The sequence below is a fragment of the Aptenodytes forsteri genome, unplaced genomic scaffold (genome assembly GCF_000699145.1).
Source record: "Aptenodytes forsteri isolate BGI_AS27 unplaced genomic scaffold, ASM69914v1 Scaffold241, whole genome shotgun sequence".
Lineage (NCBI taxonomy): Eukaryota > Metazoa > Chordata > Aves > Sphenisciformes > Spheniscidae > Aptenodytes > Aptenodytes forsteri.
The window spans coordinates 2,522,949-2,543,790 of NW_008795252.1; the positions used below are offsets into that span (position 1 = coordinate 2,522,949).

The following is a 20,842-nucleotide window of genomic DNA, read 5'->3' on the forward strand; positions in this document are numbered from 1 at the left end:
AGGAGGACCAGTGATTCTGAAGTGCATTCCCAGTCTGACATTCTTTTATGTGAAGCTGAAGATATTTCTTCCATTCAAGTTCTTAAGTCTCCCTTCTCATTTCAGTATAAAACTACCTCTCAGAATATATTGACCAAAGTGATTACTTTTTTTCATCCAAAGCTTTTTTTCTTCATTCTTTTCCCAGGGAAACATTAACCACTATTTAAATAAGCTGTGGTCTGATTCTCTCTCTCTTTTTTTCTTTCCTCCTCCCTCCAGAGTTGCTGAGCTAAGCACGCTGAAATTTTCGTGAATTAGGCCTCACTGTTGCACATGGATCACTGTGCTGGTATGGAGTCTCATGCTTGTTTTGATCGACTGGTTTTTTCTTTCATTTTCTGCATTGATTTGGAATTATATTTTGAAGAATAATCTTTGTTATATGTTCAGACTTGTTCTTTGATCCTCAGCGTAGTGTCTGGATGTCTCTGGACCATCCGTCAGACTGATTCTTTCAGGACAGATCAGTTCATGTTGTCTGGAAGGGATCCCATTCACTGTGTAGGTGTTGCGAGAAGCGTGTTGGTTTCAGGACTGTGGATCTCCACTGAACAAACCAGAACTGAAACGTGCTGGGGAGCTTTTGCTTTTTGGTGAATGGCATCTTTCACACCTGGTGATGTGAACATAATGTGGTGATGGCATCTGGGGATCTGATCTGAAGAGCAGATCTATTGTTAAAGGATCCTAAAGTCTTCTGAGCAGTTTTTTGGGTTTTTTTTCCAAATCTCCCTGCTTTATGAAAGTCTCAGTTTATGGAAGTGGCTGAAGGGTAACTGTATTGTGCAAAAGCTGTGCTTATCCTCTGCCTTAATTTCTTACATTTCTGAAGCATGATACGTTGCCTGTAGAGCACTCTGGGATGGGAGAGGCAACATAAATGTAGGATTACTGCTCCAAGGGAAGAGGGTTGAGTGTTGGCTCAAAGTTTCGACATTGGTTCCTTCCTATATAAATCACTACCTTGGTTCAAGCCATAGCAAAGACTCAACCGAATCTTTCTGGTTAAGTACTTCAGGCATTTTGAAATACATGGCAAGAGGCAGAGCTTCCAGAGTATAGTCTTCATGAAAGAGTCCTCTCCTGTTTTCAATACTGAGTGAGTTTCAGAAACTGGAGTTGCTGAAGATTAACAGAAGAACTTAGCCAATTTTGCACCAACTCTTTTTCTTCTGCAGCTTTTAGTTTGACGGATAATTTTTTCTTTGCCAAGCTACCTACTCACACAGTAACCATGCCGCAGCACAGTTAATAGTTCTGTTTATCCTCAGTAACCAGTTGTGCTGCTATTAATCTGAATTCCTTTCCAGGGAGGAGGGGGGTTAGAAGTTAGCCCAGACGTCCTGCATAGCTAGACAGGTCGATGCTTTCCTTTTGCTTGCTCTGTTTATTATTATTATTCTTAATCTTGAGGCTACATTTGCAGATTGTGCTTTGGTTTGGGAACCTGGTTCTCTCAGTCTCAAGGCATTTCCAATGTAATCAGGAACCCTCTTGAGATGTTCCAACTCCTGCTCCATGTATATAGCATTTTTCTCATTCAAACTCCTTTAAGCTTTAAACTTGGCTTAAATATTTCTTCTAAATGTAACTGCACTCTCACACTAGTAAATTGTCTAGCTCCTTCGGTATCTGTTAAGTAGCTGTTCTGTAGTGTGAACTTTTCTGCATGCCTTTCAGGTAGACATCCATTCTGATGGCCAAGAGTGGACTACTACTTGTTTGGGAATGACTCTTTGAAGTGATGAAGAACTTAATTTTGAGAGTTTATCTTAAAGCCCTAAATATTGTGATTTGATTCATCAAGTAGATTGTGCGTTGGACATAGTTATCCAGACTGTTCCTAATATAAAGAGCTAAAAGATGTTGATTAATCTGAAACTTCTTTTGAATCTGTTTTATGGCTTTTTCCCCACTTCCCATGTTGCCTTCTGAAATATTTTTTCCCCCTTGTTCTTTATGGCTGTTTAAATTTCTCTCTACCTTCATTTTTCATTATTGGAAAAACTTCTTATTTGGATGTTTGAAAAAAGCGACAAAACAAATAAAGTAAAAGGGGGAAGGTCTTTGGCCAAATGTTGCTGTTAGGTGTGGATTTCTGTTTTTTAAGTATTAATGTCTGGGTGAGAAATCCAGGACACACAACCATCTGTTCTTCCAATCCCTACAATGAATGTGGAATTTCCTCTGTTGACCATATGTTTTCCATTGCTGTTGGAACAGTAAAATGATTCAAGGCAATTGTGGTCACTTTTTCCGCATTAAAATTTTTAAGCATCATAATAGAGAATCTGAGAAAGCGGAGAATTGGGAAAATGCTCATCGGAGGCTTAGGGGAAGAGAGACTCCTCAGAACCTGTCTTTTTACCTCAAATCGCAGTTAACTAAGTCTTCAGAATCCCTCAAAACCTCTTTGCATGAATACATGTGTATTTTTGTGTGTGGTTGAGTTGGGAGACATTAGGAGGCAGGCACACGGTGAGGAACTGTTCAGTCTGCTTTAATGTGAGAGTACATATGCCAAGCAGGAGTGAGAAATGCCATGGCATTTCTCCCCAGTCCTGCACCCTGGCAGCAGGCCCTGGGCGCTGGACTGGGGGGCAGTTGTTTTTACTCTGCACGGTTCTTATTAAAATAAGAATGCATAGGATATCAGGGCCAAAACCTGGATATTACTTCACGATTGTTACATAATTCCTTGTTATGTATGAGTTCATGACCTATTGTAGCCTTATAAAATAACAAACAAAACACTCTCTTCTTTCCTTACAGCCTTCCTCAGTTACCCAGAGAAAACCCTACGTGCCCCATAAGAGCACTGCCACATTGCAAGCCAACCCGATGGCGTCCTCTACTGCTGTGCCTGTAGGATTTCACTATGAAACAAAATACGTAGTTCTCAGCTACCTGGGACTTTTATCACAAGAGAAGCCACAGGAGCATCCTCCTCCTTCAGCTCAAGGTAATAGTTACATATTCATCTGTACCTGTTTACACATGCAACTATTTTTGCAATTGGTTCTTCAACTGTTTGTGCATGGGTGCAGAATGTTAGCCCGATGTTTAGTGTAATGCATCTCTTATTTTATTCATTTAAAATAATGGGAAGGGATGCTGATGGAAACAAAGCTGTTTGTATTTAGATTACTGTTTTAATTTGAGCTATGCCAGGGCCGACTGGTGTTGATGAAGCAAATCAGTGGTTTTAGTAGCTGTCTTCAGGTTAGGAGGGATGGATATATATTACCTTTGTTGAGGCATCTTGAGAATTTGAGCCCATGCTTGCTTTTTTTGGGAGGCAAGTGGAGGTAAGCAGGAGTGAGGTGGTGTTTACCAGTATAAACTCCGATCGATGACATGAGCAATCTCATGTGCTAAATAGTTTTGCCCTATTATGTTAACGCCTCTGTTGTTGTCAGTCAGTGGTAGTGCAGAGATGTGAGGCTTAACCTGGCCTGTGCTGCACCTGTTTGTTTATTTATTTTTAAGAAGTCAAGGACTGCATGGAGTCAGACAGAGTCAGATGTTTCTTCCAGAACAGATTTATGCTATATGCATAAAGGTTAAATAAATAAATAGGAGGCAGAATAAAAGAAGTTTGATTGGTTGTGTTTCACATAAACCTACGTAGTAAAACTTCCTGTATTTTGTGGTGGCGAGCACTTAAACAATGTTGTTTGTCAAGATTGTTTTGGTGGCTTGTCACTTCTTAATGACGTTTCAGTCACTACTAGTTCCTGTGATTCAGAACTTATTCTGATGAAAGGTGTATTAAAAAAAAAAAGTCTTCAGAATCTTTTTTTCTTGAACAAGCTTTTAAGAATGCATACTCTGTTACTTACTGAACTTACCTGTCATGAAATGAGAAATTCTTGAAAAGAAAAGATAGCATCAAAGTTATGACAGAAGTAATTTTATCAGTTTGGCATTAAAGCATATAGCATAATCTAGCATATGCTGGTTATATTATATATCATTTACAAAATTAATCTTAGTATATTTGAGGTATGTCTATTACTTCCACTTTGACTGCATCTGTGGTCCATGAAAGGAGAGGTACCTTGGTGCCAAGAAGCTGTTTCATAAAACCCTTTGTTGGAAAATGTGCTTATTTTAGCAATAACGTCTCATTATGAATATCCCATCTGGGATAACTGGTCTATAACTGGAAATGTATTGAGTACATGTAAAGCTACAATGTGGAAGAGGCTGCTTTGTTCTGTAAATGCAAGATTCAGAAAGGAAACTGTTAGTCTTAAAGCTTTTTTTTAATAATTTGGCTGTAGTTACCTTTGAAATATTTGAAAATTGAGGGGAAACCTTTCAACTGATTCTTATTACCTCTAAGAAATATTTGAATTAAAGAGCAATATTAAAACTGTATAAAGAGGAAGCTACAAATGCTTAAATAAAAATTTTGTAGTCAGTTAAGAGGACTTTTAAGTTCCTGAGTAAAGATAACTGTTGAGTCTGCTTTTCAGATATTATTTAGATATGTTAGCTTGTGTGACAGCAGGCTGTAGTTGGTTTTGCTGTTAAAACACTCTAAAGCATTGATACTTTCCAAATCTGTTCTTTCATCCTCGTTGCTTTAAACCTTCTCTTCTAAACAGGAAATTCTCCTACATTTCCCCCACCCTCACTCCCAAAACTAGGCAGTGAACACAACTTCTCCTCCCCTGGTCATCTTTCACTGTAATTATTTGATCTCTCTTTCAGTGTTTTTCCTGCTTTCTGATCAAAGACTCTGGATAAAATAATTTTCCCTTTTAATCTGCCATGTTGTTTCTCACTCTCTTTTGTAATGCCTTGGATGGACTTCAGGCTGTTATTGAACTAAGTGCAAACACTTTATCCTTCTGCTTCAGGATTTGTTTCATTCTTTCCTAACTCACTTCTCCTGTTGCTTTTCTGCTTTCCACGCTTCCAACAGCTTTCATTTGTCTGACAGTTACTTTTTAAAAATCCTTTCTCCTACTTCTTCTCTCGTTGCTTGTAATTGAACAGTTGTTTCAGGTGCACTCTGAGGGTATGTGTGGTAACAGCCATGTGTTTATTTTGAAGTAGCGTATGCATCTTCTTTGAATATTAAGTAGTTTATATATACTGTCTGTATCTCCTTGTTGTCTGGCATGTGGCTGATGCCTGCTTGCGGAGAGCTGTACCATAGCACTCTGCTCTATATGCTCTATATTCTCCCCTAGGGAGACAGCGAGAGAAGAAGCAGCCCATAATGGATATTACCTGTACTGCCTAATGCACTGCTGGAAGGTAGCTGGGTATTACAGTAAGAAGCGTGGTATGAGAGACCTGGTTAGAACAAAAGAGATGCGAAAGCCAGTAAATGAAAATGAATAGCTGTTGTGTAGAATCCCATCATGAAGAGGAAACTTCTGTTTTTTGGTAAGGAAGACATATGAGGGGTGGCAACAGTATGACATTACATTGTGCTTGTCAGTGTGTTTTTCAAGCAGTGTCATCAACCATTGATACGATATCTTGACTGATCCCATGTTCCTTTCATTGATGATTTTTGTGGTACTTTAAAACGCTGGTCAGTAGTCTTTCTACTCTCTGTGGCTGAACGCTGTTGATCTGTGAATTGAGAGGATTCTGATACAAAGTACCTGTCACTTTATCTTATTTTGCTTTAATTTGGTTATTGTCCTGACAGACCTTTCATGGGAAACAGTTGAGGCAGTGATGTTTGGCTATTGCCTGTTCTGATTTTAGTTGATGTTCTCTATTTTATGTGTTTTGTTCGTATGAGGTATTGACTCTGGTATATGGTACTTTCCCTTCGTATATTTTTCTTAGATCCAAATAAGTCCTTACTCTTTGTCTGATTTCTGTATCATGTTACAATATAAGGGGAGTATCCAGAAAGGCTGGCTTTGTCCTCACTATGTTAATCTCTTTCAAGTCTCCTGCAGTATTGGAGAGTGAAGGACTCCTCTAGAGGGCGGTTCAGAGCAGGATCCTGATTACAGCCACCTTCTATCACCCGCTGGAGGATCTTCTCTCTTTCCATTGCATGTATACAGAACGTGGCAAAATAAGGCACGCTAGGTGTAGTTAGTATTTCCGTACCTCCCTTGAGTCTCCTTCTACAGCAGTCTTCCAGATTTCAGTGAAGTTTCAACACTCCAGTTAAACTAGAAAATGTATCTGATGGCTCAAAAAACCAACCAAAAAAGCGATCTTTCCCAACAGGAGTGGTACTATTTTATCTCTGCTAGAACTGGCAGGAGAAGTTGAATGCTTTTGTCCATTCCTCTCCCTTTCCTCCTATGGTCATCTCCCCCTTGTTTTCCTGCATTTCATGCTAGAGACTTCTTTTTCTGATCTTTTTCTTTTTGTTCCAAAAACTCAGATAAGAGTAAATCTTTAAGCTATTTGTTAGATTTCATCTTAAAACTTCTCACTTTTTGCAGACATAATATGCTTTAATATACTTTACCAGAGTGATGGTTTTCGGAGGGATTTTATTTAGTAAAGAGAAAACTCAGACAAATTACATAGAAAATTACCTCATTGTATTTCCTTTTGGATCTCTTGGTTGGTCTTGATTTTGGTGCAAGAAAGATGGCTTCAATTAGAAGAGCTAAAAACACTGCTGACTTCAAGCAAAGAAGGCCGATCTTTAAGTCAACATCTGATTACTACTTCAAAAGTTTTATTTACATAGCTCCTCTTCAGTGCAGGGACTGAAGAGAGAACCATCCGCAGTATTCCAGGCTCTTGAAAGAAAGGCAGTTTTATCGGACAAACCAATCTTTTGACATTACAGCTCTATAGCATTCTGTAGTGGATTTCAGTGTCTCCAGAGGAAAATCCGGCAACTTTAGCTGGGCAATATTTTGAGAGATCACTTCTATTGCAGTTTTGGCAGAATAGTGATTCTGCATAGCACCCACTTCAGTGTATTTAAAGCAAAGTCCATCAGCAGTAAACTTTGTTACTTTTTTGGTAGGTTTTCAGGTAGGTGAATAATACAAATTGCTTGGATAAATCTGATAAAACACACATGATAAGATATCATCTGTGTAAGTTCATGTGGTTTGAGGCAACAGATGAGTACAATTATTTAAAATGTGTGTGGAAGCTCTCAGTTATCTGTTTATTAGATTGTGGAAAGCTGCTTTAGTATTTTTTCAGAACTCCTGTAGTATCTATAACTACTGGTTCGTACACAGAAAATAAATATCAAGTATTGGAAAACATTTCTACATTTCCCCCCGTGAAGTTCACGCTCATATAGAAGCTTCCAGTCTGCTGCAGTTAGTGCTACTTACTTTTTAAGTGAGTCGAAGTACTTTGATTTTGTGATTCAATATATTTGTATTATAAATGCTGCTTTATGTTTCACCAAGGAGTAATTTTTAGTGTATTTCTGGTTTTTAATCTACTTCCCCATGGTTTGACCCTATCCCGTGAGCCTGTGGCCATAATGAAGATTCTTAATGAAAGTAGTTTTCCTGTGTTTTCCTTGACAGAATGAGAAATTTTAAATAATCCCTTGGCTTTCGTAGCATCTGGAAGATTTATAATCAATGCCACTACTGCATGGTGGCATAGCTTACTCAAGAGGTGAACAAGGTTTTGACAGTTTTACAGTTTCCCTGAGGTGTATGCTAGTCACAGTACTTTAATCCAATTATTTTGCACAATGTTCTTTTAACCATTTATTATCTGTTTTGGAATTGCTGTATGAAGTGCTGTATATATTCAATGAGCAAGCCATTTTAGTGGTTTCTCACACACATTTCTTACAGCTGAGCAATGTTGAACTGGGATATTGGGAGGGATGGGTTTTACGTTTATTTGTTTACGTGCTTTGGTTAGAAGTGAACTCTCACATCTCGGGAAACACATTTATAGATAGGCAGAGATGGTCAGGTTTCGTGCATTGTGGGTGAGCTCAAGGCTCTTTAGTGGCCATCCCAAATCTAACAATAGTACCTCTTTTATATGGTTTTGACCGTCATGGGTGGGTTACCTGCTGTTGTTTATGTCATCAGGTGGCTGTTGGAGTGGCTGTTGCAGAGTATCTTGGTTTTCTTTGTACTCCATCCCTGTGTCTTCACTTACCCTTCATAGTACCTGTTGTTGGTCTGTAGGTAATGAAGGAGTTTCTGAGGTGTTTTTAGCTTAGGTGAGTAACTCGTTCCTTACAAACTTTCCTCTTAGGGCAAAACATACCTACTTTGGCTGAAAAGTCACAATCTGAAAAGCTACATTGTACATCAGACCGATCCAGGTCATGGTAACGGGAGAGCTATTTCCTGAACCGAGGCAAGGAAAGGGAGCTCTTGGGGTATGACTTGGAGGAGAAAGATGTGGTCCCTCCAGGCATGTGAATTCTCACTTAATTAAGCCTTCTCTCTGCCTACAAGATAATAGACAACTAGTTGGCAATGTTTTATCTCTTTTTGGTTCTTCATATTTTGGACTTTTTTAGTTTCTTTTAAATTGAGCCTTCTTACGGTTTATAAAGAACTTTTAAACATCTTTTAAAATCAAGGGCTACATCTGTGTATGGCTGTCTGTGTTCTGGAGTTTGCTGGGGTAATGGATATACTTTTCATTAAAGGAAACAGATGAATAAATTTGTAAAGAGATTTCTTATATTTTTGTCACTTCTCAGTACTTGCAGAAATTTTAGACGCTTTTTCTCATTGTTTTAAAAAATCTGAGATGTTAAAGAAATACTAGAATCATGCTGAAACTAAATTTTTAAGTCAATGTTAACTATACTGACGGTAATATAGAAACCTAGGAGAACTTGAAAACAGAGATATTAGTAAATTAAAACTACAAGCGTGAAAACAAAAAAAATCAGGAGGCATCTGTGACATCAAAGGCTTTCTTTTTCATTGACCCTGCATTCACTTGAACTAAGAAGACATAACAGCTTTTCAGTCTCTCCTTATAGTTGCTGTTGTCTCTTGTTAGCCGTAGTTTGAAACAAACACTGTAGTATCAGATGTGCCGGCTCTCTCGCTCAGCTGAATGACTTCCCATCCCTCCTCCTCCTGGGGTCAAACCTGGGGAATGGGTTAGTCTTTTATTGTTACTAAACTTCTGGAATGGCCTTATCGGTGGAGTTCTACTGAAGCGTTACTTTATTTAGTAGTCGTAACGCTGTCTGATTGTCAGTGATGCAGTGCTTGATGGACTTTTAGAATACGTTTTCCCCTACTTTGCAGGTTACCTCCAAATACCTGAAAAACAAGAACACACTTGTACAAAAGGGAACATTTATTCCATAAATAGAAAGTATAATGCACTAACTTCTTCGTGTAAGACTGTGTAACAGAGGTTTGTTGTGTCTTTGGGCTGGGAAGAGGCCTTTCAGAGTCAGTTTACCAAAAGCCCGTAATAGGCAAACACGTTTTTTCAGCATAGGAAAGCATTCAGTGTTTATGGATCTTACAGGTACCATTTCTGGTGTGACCATTTGCATTATTAAACAACTAAAACATGGTTCTCATCTACTGGAAGCTATTTTTACTGTTTTATTCTACCTATTTCCAAACTGACTTGGAAGTCGTTTAGAAGAGAAAAAGATACCGCTTGCTTAGGACCTTTGCTATTGGAATTGCTGTTCTCCAACATTGGGTGCAATTTTTGTTGGTAGGGGTAAACATACAGGAGATGCAGAAAGCTGAAGTCCATTGATAATTAGGGGAATAAACAGTGCAAAGTCGCTGGTCTGGGAGGGGTAGGGTTTTGATGTTTTGGCACGACTGAATAGTCAGGTGCTATTGGAATCAGCAGCTGCTGCAAAGTTGTGGGTGTTACGAGATGGAAACCATTGACTGCAGCACTGATTATCTAAACAGCTCTTTTGTACGCTGACAGCAATGGAATTTCTCCTCCTTCCATTTTCCGGGTGACTTATTATCAAGTATGACAGCTTGTCATGTGTGATCATCATCACATTAGTCCCGTGAGAACGGGTGCTCTTCTGAATAGCCTCATCCCTTCCATATACAGGGTGAAGCACAGGTTAAAATAAGAGTTGGTACTTGCATATACTTGTTGCACTTGACTGTGAAGCAATGGTTCAGTCATTCAAAGAGGCAACCTTAAAGGGACTGACAAGGCATTAGTAAGTGTCTGTTCATTAACCAAAAGGAGGAACAGTTTGCTCCTCTCTGGAATTTACTGTTCAGAGTGGCAAAGAGAGACTGTTTGAGAAGGGATTTAAGAAGCTAAATAAAGTTATTCTGAACATGGTGATGATGATCTAACTGTGTGGTTAAGTAAAATGGAATTAAACTGACTATCTGTTGTTCCTTTAAACTGTTCACATAAATAAACATAAACATTTTACACTGACTTGTACATTGGTTTAGAAAGATTTTGTCTCACAGGTATCTCTTGAGCGCTGAGTTTTTAAGCATTAGCATACATTCAGTGCGTTGATTCTGTGGATTTTTAACTTATTTTTCAAATGTAGGAGACCTTGCAAGCTTACTGTCTACTGTTTTTTTAAATACAGAAAATGCACAGTGTACTTTACTAGGCATTTGTGTGTGTTAACTAGTATTGTTGCTTTTACGGTTTTCACACACTCTGGTATGAAAACTATTGATACTGTGTGTCCATTATGGAGGAAAGGGGAAGGCGATACACCACTTTAAGTGAGTTTAAGCAGATTTAAACAGAGATGAACCGAAGAAAATAGACAGTTGTTCATAAGACCACGAAATTATGATTTAGTGTCTTCAAAACAGGCATGAAGAAAGACATGCCAGAAAGCTACATGGGGTATTGCAGAACTTACCTGAAGATTTGGATGTGAAATATAAGTGATGAGGAAGAAATGAAGTCAAATGATACCAACATTACAGATACAAATCCTTTCCCTTTTTATTTTCTTCAACTGAGTGAAGAACATCTGTAGAGCGGAATGATGTCTAGATACCCAGGTAGAGCTGTAGGCAATTGGTGTAGGTGCAGAGAGGGTAAGATAGGTTGGAGACTCATTAGTATTTGGGTGCATGAGTAAGAAACAGTGGACATGGGCAACGTTATCAGAAGGTCGGCCAGGAGATGGTGTTTAAATCATGGGCACGAGAGAATATAAAGCCCCAAAAAAGAATTATAAGGAATACTCAGAAGTAAGAGAGCTAAGAAAATGTGTTTTGGGTAACCCAGTCACTGATACTGTTGAAAGTAGCAGAGTGCAGGGCTAATAAGGACTGATAATTGACCCAAAACTTAGGGAAGGAAATGGCTGGAAGGGGGATTACTTAGCAAAGGGAAGTTTTGTGGTCAATTTTATTTGTTTATTTATTTATTTCAGGAGTAAGTTGATACAAAATTTACTTCTATATTCGTGTGGATATAAGAGAGATCCATTTTATCTCCAAGTAGGACATTTTAAGGAATTGAAAGAAAGGAAGAAGAAAATTTCAGTAGTAGGCTGTTGATTCAGTGATATTTGGTGAAAATAAGACAGCGGTTAATGGAACAGTTTTTGTAGTGTGCTTTAAGAATGGGATTTGAAGACAAGCTCGAAAGCTGATGGAAGAAATAAAGATGAGCAAACCCAAAGAAAAAGTAGCTAAATAACAAGAGTTTTGAGCTGGAACTCTGTCCCAGACATCTAGTCTTTCCATTAGTACCCATCCCATAAAGCAGTTACTTGAGTAGTTACCTTGCCATACGGCCTTATATTGGAAAGGTTGACATTCAGCAGGCAGTTCCTTAAAGATTCAAATGTTTTAAATACCTTGGCTTGTTTGGAAACAGTTTGTGCCTCTCTTTTGCTACAGTATAATAATTAAGATGATTGAGAGTCTATGTAATCCTGAATGATAAGGCTGAAACAACTTCTTGTTACCAAATATCTAGAGTCAGCACGTGGAATATGTATTCATGATGCCAAACCGCGACATGTAGGGGATATGCAGCCATTTCAGATTCCTAAATTACTTCATTAGGAGATGAGAATTGACAATTGACTGACAATTTTGGGGTCCTTTGCCTCTATTGTTAGTTGTGAACATGGTCTTAAATTATTTCATTGTGGCCTGTAGACTCCTCATGAACAACGAAATGATGCACAGTTAATAGATTTTGGGACTCTTCACTGATGTCATTACATAGTTGCTCTCAGTATTTTTGTAGATTTTGCAGGCATCCATATCAATTTTATATTTTGCTACTAAAAATCAAGCTTATGCTATGTCTGCTTTGTTTTGGTGTAGTTTGATAATGAGTGTATTAATGACTGGTGCCTTAGTCTGATTTTGGTCTTAAATTTAAGATAAGATTGTTTTTAAAGCCGCTATATATTCTGTTTATGGCTTTACAGTTCTAATTTTTTTTTTTAATATATTCATAATTTAAAGTACCTATTCTATCTTGAACAGGCCTGGAAGTTTATCTGTTTCTGGGTTCATATAATAAAACTTTTGTAATAAGTGTCCTTAAGGGATCATACTTTTTGCGTTGCTGTCTGAAATAGAACTTTCACCTTTATAGTTAATATTTCAATATCATGTTCCATTATCTACTTTATTTGAAATACTACATTTGAATAATTTCTCTGGTTTCTTTTAGGGACTCAACAACCGCTTATGGGACAACATGCTTTGGAGAAAGAGGCTTTGGAGAAGATTAAAATAGAAATTGAGGAGGAGCTAAAACATCTTGATGAAGAAATCTTGGAAGGTGCTCTTCAGATTTTCCCATTTCAATCAATAATCTCTATGCCCTATAATGGTGGTTAATTTGTAACAGGTACTCTAGTTAAAGAGATTTTTGGACTCATTGAATCTCTTTACCCTCCTCCCCCTGCAAGATTTCTACACATTGTCACATGAAATAAAATAGTTAAACGTTACCTTTTGGAGCAGTGGAGTCTAGCCAAAGCAAACAATTGAATGATATTTAATAGGCTACTATAAATAATGAAATGTAAGCAGCCCTTAAGCTGCTCCAGTTGATGACAGAAGTTAAATCATTCCTCAGCAGCTAACATACAGGGGAGTGTGGACTTAAACCATCTGATTTCTCACTTCCACCAGGTTTTATTTTTTGTGACATGCTTTGACGTATAGATGAGGCTTTTATAGGACTCCCAGCAAGGGATGATTTGGAAACAATCTTTGCTTTGCATGTGTGTTGCAAATTGGAAATCTGAAGTAGAAAGGCTCTAGATCTGTTTACGTTCATCCATACAGACCTTTCTTAGAAGTTTTAAATTGAGAAGGAAAAGGTTATATGAACAAAATATTATTTTAAAAAATGGTACTCTAATACTGCTGCAGATATGTCCATGTGTGGGCAAATTTTACTGTGGAAAAGAGGCTCTCTTGCTGCTCCATCAGGGTTCACATCAGCTTAAAATTGAGAATAGTTGCACATTCAGCTAACTTGCTGGTTAGGATGCAGTTGTGAAATAAGAGCTGGAGGGGGAATGTAGCTCAAAGTCATCTGTGACTTGTAAGTACCACTTCCAGAATGTATTTGGACCATACTTGTTTTACTACAATTTGTTCACAGCATGCTTTGACTATAGAGTTGTGATTTCTTCATCCCTTACGTAAACTGTGTTAACTGGTGGGATAAGAAATCTGAGACTGTTGATGTTCTTATATGAATCTATTTTATTTTATTTTGTATACTTTTTTTTCTCAGCATTTACCACTACAGGATTTGACTGCCACACTTCCCCAGTGTTCAGTCCTGCCAATCCAGAGAGCTCAATAGAAGACTGCCTGGCTCATCTGGGGGAGAAAGTGTCCCAGGAATTGAAAGAACATCTGCACAAAGCACTGCAGAGCTTGCTTAGCAAGTGAGTCTCCATTTGCTTTTTCAAAGGGAAGGTGTTTCCTTTTGCATGGAAATGCATGTGACAGCTGCTGAAATGCTAAAGATGGGACTACATTTTGTATTGCATTTCTTTCTTTTTCAGTGTTCCTTTATCTGGCTGGTTTTTTGTTTTGTGTTGTAATGTGCAAATACTTCTTTGTGGTATTTGCTCTTTGCAGTAATGTAAGTCCTAAAATTTTTCTAAGCTTTTATCGTTGAACTTCTGAGACTAACTCAAGTAGTTTGAGTTGCTGGTGAAACTAGCAGCTGGCAGCTGCCAGTTGCCATTGCCAATTTCATGAATGCTGGGCTGTAGCCAGATTAACTTCTTTTACCTTATGGTTAAGAGTAGAGCTGAAGGTTTGTTTGTAGTCTGGCTCAAGATGAGTGGGAGAGTTTCCCTGAAAGGATGGTAGTTAGATGCTTTATGACCACCATTCAGGGACACATCTGAAGCAAATGTGGGCCCCTGGGCTAACCTTGGTGCCTTAAGAACTGTCCTTCTAGTTTAAGCTTATTGTTTAAATAGCACATTGTATGTGGCATGCTAGTATCTTGATTGTCTTTTGCAAATTGGTAAAATTGTTGTGATTGCTTGTTTTTCTATTATAAATTATCAGCTTGATTTTAATGGATCCACATGAACTACTTCTGGCTGTTCTGAGTGACCTCCAGAATGTATTTGTAGAGAGCTGGAGGTGGAAGGTACTTCTTTAGGGACAGTTACATAAATGCAGTTGTGAAGGCAGCATTAGCAAATAGCTATCTGAGTCTATGTTTTGTGGATTGGTTTAAATAATACGGCTCAAAAGAAGCTGAGAATCTCTAGTACTACTCTTTCAGAGTTTGCGTAGCTGTTCATGAACTGTTTGAACAACAAGGTACTGGAAGCCTAGGTACCAGCGCCTAGTGTAAACTTTATGATGCATGGGGCTTAAGCCTTCTATACATGCATTGGAGAGGCATCTCATGCCCTCATGAAGGTAATACCCTTTATGGCAGACTTCTGGAAGATTACAAATTTGGAAGTCATTCCATCTGAACATCAGGAAACACCTTTTTACTGTGAGGGTGACTGAGCACTGGCGCAGGTTGCCCAGAGCAGTTGTGGAGCATCCGTCCTTGGAGATATTCAAAAGCTGTCCGGGCATGGTCCTGGGCAGCCTGCTGTAGGAGACCCTGCTTGAGCAGGGAGGTTGGACAGGATGTTCTCCAGAGGTGCCTTCCAACCTCAACCATTCTGTGATTCCTTAACTAGACCGTCTATTCCTTAACTAGCTCCCTAGTCAACAATTAAGGGTTGACTTCTTATGACCAATATAATTTAAAACTGACTGTTCAAAGTCAGGTGGGATAGGGCTTTGGGCAGCCTGATGTAGTGAAAGATGTCCCTGCCCATGATCTTTAAAGGTCCCTTCTAACCCAAACCATCCTATGATTCTATGACTCTGACCTGGATTTCGCAGCAAAGGTGCCATGTGACATCTGGCCAGACAGATGAAGATGCTTGTCTCTTTCCATGAGTCATCCAAGGGAAAAGTACACTCTGTCAACTCACCAGTTAACTTTCAGAAACTAATATATATATTGTCTGCTTCTATATGCAGTTTTTGTAGGGTCAAAAAGTAAGTTCCGTATTGTGTAAACTAACAATTATTTACCCACAGAAAAGAGGGGTACAGGTTTCTCCTTAAGTGGCAAAAGGTACGCTAGTGTGTTCCTCCAGAAATGGCAGAAGCTTATCTGCCTTTACAAGCCAGGCATTTGCCCCATGTGGCCTTACAAACTTAGTATCTTCTGAAGAGCTGAGGTTTTGGTAAATACCTCACTACACACTAAAAAAACAGACTGGCAACAAGTTGGAAAATTAGCAGTAAGTCCTGCAACCCATCCTTTTTGTGTCTAAAATGGTAAATTGAAGTAACAGCATTTAAAGTTTAAATGTCTTAAAGGTTGTAGATAATGGAGTATTGGCTGACTGTCTGACAGTGAGGGGTCATAACTGGTGCACTCTAGGTTGATTCTTTTTGGAGAGTTCCTGAGATAAGGTCTTTGAAAATTAAGTGGTTCTAGCTTGTTAGTAGCCTGATGTTCTAGGCTTCTTGTGTTTTCTATGGGAAAATACTTGCATTCTAAGTATTTATTTTTTTTATTTATATACGTACATCCATACATACAAAGTCTGAAATGCCTGTGAAAATATGTTGACACACATGTCTTTTTATAGGGCAATCTAGAGCTACTGTTTAATCTTTTGATAATATCCTTCCAGCTGTTGTTGCTCTTCTCATCCCACTGATTAATTTGGATTTGCGTTTTAAAGGAACTAATGTACCAAGGAAGTTAAGAGAATGCACTTAAAATGACGAACCCAAATTATGTTTTCCCCAGTGTGCTTTAACTCTCTTTTATCCATGTGTGCTACAGCTATTTGATGCAATACTTATTTATTTTGCTTATATTTGATATTTTCTTGTCCTTTTATATGCATATAAACAAGTATGTTACAGTACAGCAGACTGTTAGATCATGACAGGTTCTTGGAGTTCAGTAAGCAGTCTCTGTCCAACACCAGTTACCACTTTTTCCCTTAAACTAAAGTCTGAACTTACCTTCTGTCATGGTCTGGCTTTGGGGCAACTGCTTTTGAAGCAGTACGTCTTCTGCTTCACTTGGCAGAAAGTCTTTATTGTTGCTGACTCTAAGATACTATATGATCTTGGAGGAAAGAGTATGGAAGAGGGGAATTTCATCATCCCAATTCAGAGAAGCAGAGATGTGATAAATCTAAAATAGAGGTTATCTACTGAAATACGAAGGGGTTTTTGTGATCAAAAGTGCTGTTTCTTGCAAATAAAGGCTTCAACTGTAACATAATGTTAATGCAGTCAAGCAGCCTGTGTTGGTTTATAGCCTGTATTGTTTATAAAAATTTTACTCTGCATTGGCCTCTCACATATGAATTTCTTAGTGGAATTTTTTATCTTTAAAGTCTTAGACTATAAAAAACTATATGCAAGAGCTTAGAAATTTTGGTAGCATATCAGAGAACCTACTTATCTAATGTCCTTTAAGTTGTAGAGTATCAAATTACTATGAAATTCACTTAACCAATTATATGAAATTGTGTAACTGGGAGAAGGTGATGCCTTCCTGACCCTGTCTGGTGCTGGTGTTTTATGTCCTGAAACGTGAGACTTGTTAGCTCTTGAAAATTATTTGCTGTAATACATGTGAAAATAATTTGTTCTCTGGAAACTGAGAATTTTATTTTATTCTTGTTCTTTTGTTTCCTTTTATAACTTTCAGTGTTGGTTTAACTTCTGCAGGCCGGTGACATACCAAGAATATCGAGAGCGCACACAAGAGACAGCTGCTCATGCCAGTGGATGGAACAAGGTACCCAATAAGTGACTTTCACTTTGATACCTCTCTCATTTATTTGATGTCCATAGTGTTTTTACTAGGTACAGCTATGCTTCACAGAGGACCAAGAATAAAAAGAAACCACTTGTTTTTAGTGTGAAATAACTTTCATTCTCAGAATGGTAGATGTGGACATAATACATAGTTTTTAGATAATTTAGCCAGAAGTTATCTAATGTAAGTATTAGGTGGATCTTCCTTTATTATAGTAAAATGAAAAGTTATAGTTGTTGCTTGACATAATTTTTTAAAAATAATCATTAAACATTTTTCAATTCTCAGAGATTTATTTCTTTAGCAGTTTTGTAATAATCTGAGACAGATGTTTTCGTAATATTGTAATGAAATCTGAGACAGATGTTTTCGTAATATTTTTCTACTGTTTATTTGCTCCCATCTCAGGTTCAAAATACATGTTAAAAAAAGTGCTAAACGTGGTGAAAATGAAAATTGAATAGTATCTTCACAATATTTAAATTGTTCAGAAAACATTAGGATGGTGTGCCTACCTACCTGATTTCAGGAGTAGTTAACTTAAATGATATGAAGCTTCTTTTTAAAACAATATGCAAATCTGTAAATGAACTGCAGCATCTTTTTAAAACAAAATGCAAATCTGTAAATGAACTATCTTATAATAATTTTAATGTAGAATGAGTAGAATTACTGTTCCCAGATCCATCTTTCATTATCATTCAAATTCATCATCTTAATCATTCTCTGATGGGTTCAGTGGGCATCAGAAAAAGAAGGAAAGAATGAAATAACTATTTGCAAATTTAATCACAAATTGAGTGTTAAAATTTAGTCTTAAATATAAAACGGAACAAGAAATCTTTTTTTCGTCTTACATTTTTTTTCCAGAAATACTTTTCCTTAACTAGATTTCCCTGCTTACTTCAGAAACTGATCATCTAACCAAGGGTGTGGGCATTTTTAAAGCGGTTTATTAAACATTGCTTCACAAGTTACTGCCCATGGCTCCAGTAATTATAATTGGGGTGTGTGTGCTTTCAGTTTATCACCTTGTGATTCATAGCATTTTAGTTCAAACAACCATGAAATCTGATTATCAGGAAGGTGGCTTAAGCTAGCACATTTTACTTTTCAGTTGGTGAAAACTAAAAACAAGCATAAAACCAGTCATTGTGGCTCAGCTGGAAAGGGAGGAGGTGGATGGAGCTTGTCAGTTGCCTACTGCATCTCCATATGCTATTGGTACACACCTCTTGAAGATACAGCCCTGGGTAGATGGATCAGCCGCATTTGGGGGTTTATGATTCAGCCTTCATTGCTGCTACATTTGTGCAGCCCCTGTGGCTAGTGGATTTTGGTCCCCATCAGCTTGTGATTGAGAATATCATCCAGAACATGTCTTTGTCATCATCTTTGCTTACCCATAACATTTGTTGCTACCAAACTTATAGTCCACAAGCAAACCAGAATGGAAATTTCGTAGAATAATACAGCATCTGTTTGTATTGGTTTTGTGGTAGCCTGATGCTTCAGGAATGCCTAGCAGTTCCTTTAATAATACTTGTTTTGAGGAGATGGAATACATTTATGTTGGTTTCATTTCCTTTTAAATGCCTTTATCATCTTAATCGGAATCATATTTTATAACAGAATAGATGGAGAAATCTTTCCTCCAACCGCAACCTAGCTTAATTTTCACTCTAAAGAAGAAGCTGTTAGAAAAATAATTTTTAAAAGTAGCTATGAATAGACATAGTGTTAGGTCTAATTAGCAGGCATACAGCAGCAAAATGAGGCTGTGTTGGCCTCAAGTTTGTGAAAATCTGAAGGATGTATATTTAAATTTACTCTATTGGGAGAACTGAAGCTTACTCCCTTTTATGACTAAATAATAGGAAAACAAAACTAGGTGAGCTAGCCTAACAGAATAATAAATCACTCCTTGTTACATGCTCACGGCCGTTACATATCCTATAGTTCTTGGGTGGAGCAGAAATTGAAGATGGACGGTAGCTGTGGCAGATGTCAAAGGATTAAAAATGTGGAAATACCTTCCCACAGACAGAATTCTGTGTGATCAAGGCTTATGGTTTGATCCAGACTAGAAGAAATAAAACAACTGAAGCTAGTAGATGAAATGTGTTTTTAGTTACATGTAAGCTGTATCTGTTGTGCTCAGTAGTGGCATCTTGCACAGCAAGATGCTCTTTTTGCTTTCAGTAGCCTATGAACTAGTACATAAAATCTCACTTTAAATTTCTGAGCCTTTGCTGTTGTAGGTATGTAGTACTATACATATGTATGTATAAAAGCTCCACCTATTTAATCTATTGAATGTGATGCACTCAGAGGGCCCCACTGATCACTTAAAGGCCCAGTATCTCTGTGGCACAGAGCAGACTCAAAGTAGTCTTTGCAAATCTTCCTTGATGTTATGTGTATGAGAGACATGGCATACAGGTAAGCATGTACTTCTGGGAGGTACTGGATTACTTAGCTGGCTAGCTGGTTGGAGTTTGAATGTGGACCAAGGCTTGATCTGTCTGGTTTACAATTGGGAAGGTGTCATTTTTAGTCATACCAGTTTTCAAAGAACCTATTCATTATACAAGCATGAGCAGAAAGAAGACACTTCTAAATATAGCTGTTATTTTTTCCATTTAAAAATGTGGATCTTTTCCAGAGTGCAGTGGTATGTTTGAACTGCTGAAGAGATTTGGTTAACTGACTAGCACATGGGATGTAAAGGAATGTTTTCAGTCACTAAAACATGAATATCGATCTGAATGAGGAAATGTTGCAGGCTAAACTAATACATATGAACATCAGTTCTTTTGTTAACATCCCAAGCAAAGTTTACCCACAGACATTAGAAGTGCTGGTTCTCAGTAAAAAAATTTCAGGAAAAGAAACTATTTCATAGAATCATTAAGGTTGGAAAAGACCTCTAAGATCATCGAGTCCAACCATTGACCCAACACCACCACGCCCACTAAACCATGTCCCTAAGCGCCACATCTACACGTCTTTTCAATACCTCCAGGGATGGTGATTCAACCACCTCCCTGGGCAGCCTGTTCCAATGTTTAACCACTCTTTCAGTAAAGAAGTTTTTCCTCATGTCCATTTCATATATTTCTCAGAAATTGTGATGTGAAAATAATAGGTGTGATGTTGGATTCTGTAAAGAAAAGGAGGAGTCTTCACCTTTATTTGAAATAAGGCTCTCATTAAAACAAAACAAAATCAAAATCACCTCAAACTTAGGGCAAATTATATTTCCGTAATAAAATAAATGTAATAAAAATTTGAAATACTCCACTGTTGAGTTTTTATGCTTTTTGCTTAAAATTGAATATTATGTACGTACTCCAAAATACATAATCCCACTATTATGCATCGGATAAAAGGATAACAAATACTGATATTGAGAGTGAACTGAACTGGTAAGTAGGTTAGCAGTCACCTTAATGTCCCATTTTTACTGATTATTGGAGCCAAAGAGTAATACAACAAAAATGTAAGAAATAATCATGTAAAGAATTAGTTGAATTTTATGTTGTAATTG

At 37.7% G+C, this 20,842-nt stretch overlaps 1 protein-coding gene across 5 annotated transcripts in view; it reads left to right on the plus strand.

The window, feature by feature from the left end:
• The first annotated feature begins 265 nt into the window (after window positions 1-265).
• The window catches only part of BCL2L13 (BCL2 like 13), a 58,177-nt gene continuing 37,600 nt past the window's right edge, over window positions 266-20,842 (plus strand). For 2 of the 5 annotated variants that reach the window (XR_657560.2, XM_009278967.2), the window contains exons 1-5: window positions 267-331; window positions 2,815-3,004; window positions 12,619-12,729; window positions 13,699-13,855; window positions 17,202-17,271. Coding sequence is in view for 3 of the 5 variants with exons in the window: in XM_009278967.2 (XP_009277242.1) it covers window positions 2,884-3,004; window positions 12,619-12,729; window positions 13,699-13,855; window positions 17,202-17,271 (459 nt within the window). In the remaining 2 variants the exon portion in view is untranslated. Of the gene's footprint in view, window positions 332-2,814; window positions 3,005-5,321; window positions 5,446-12,618; window positions 12,730-13,698; window positions 13,856-17,181; window positions 17,272-20,842 lie in introns of those variants that run through there. The other 3 variants (XR_657561.2, XM_009278965.2, XM_009278966.2) reach the window with 3 other exon arrangements.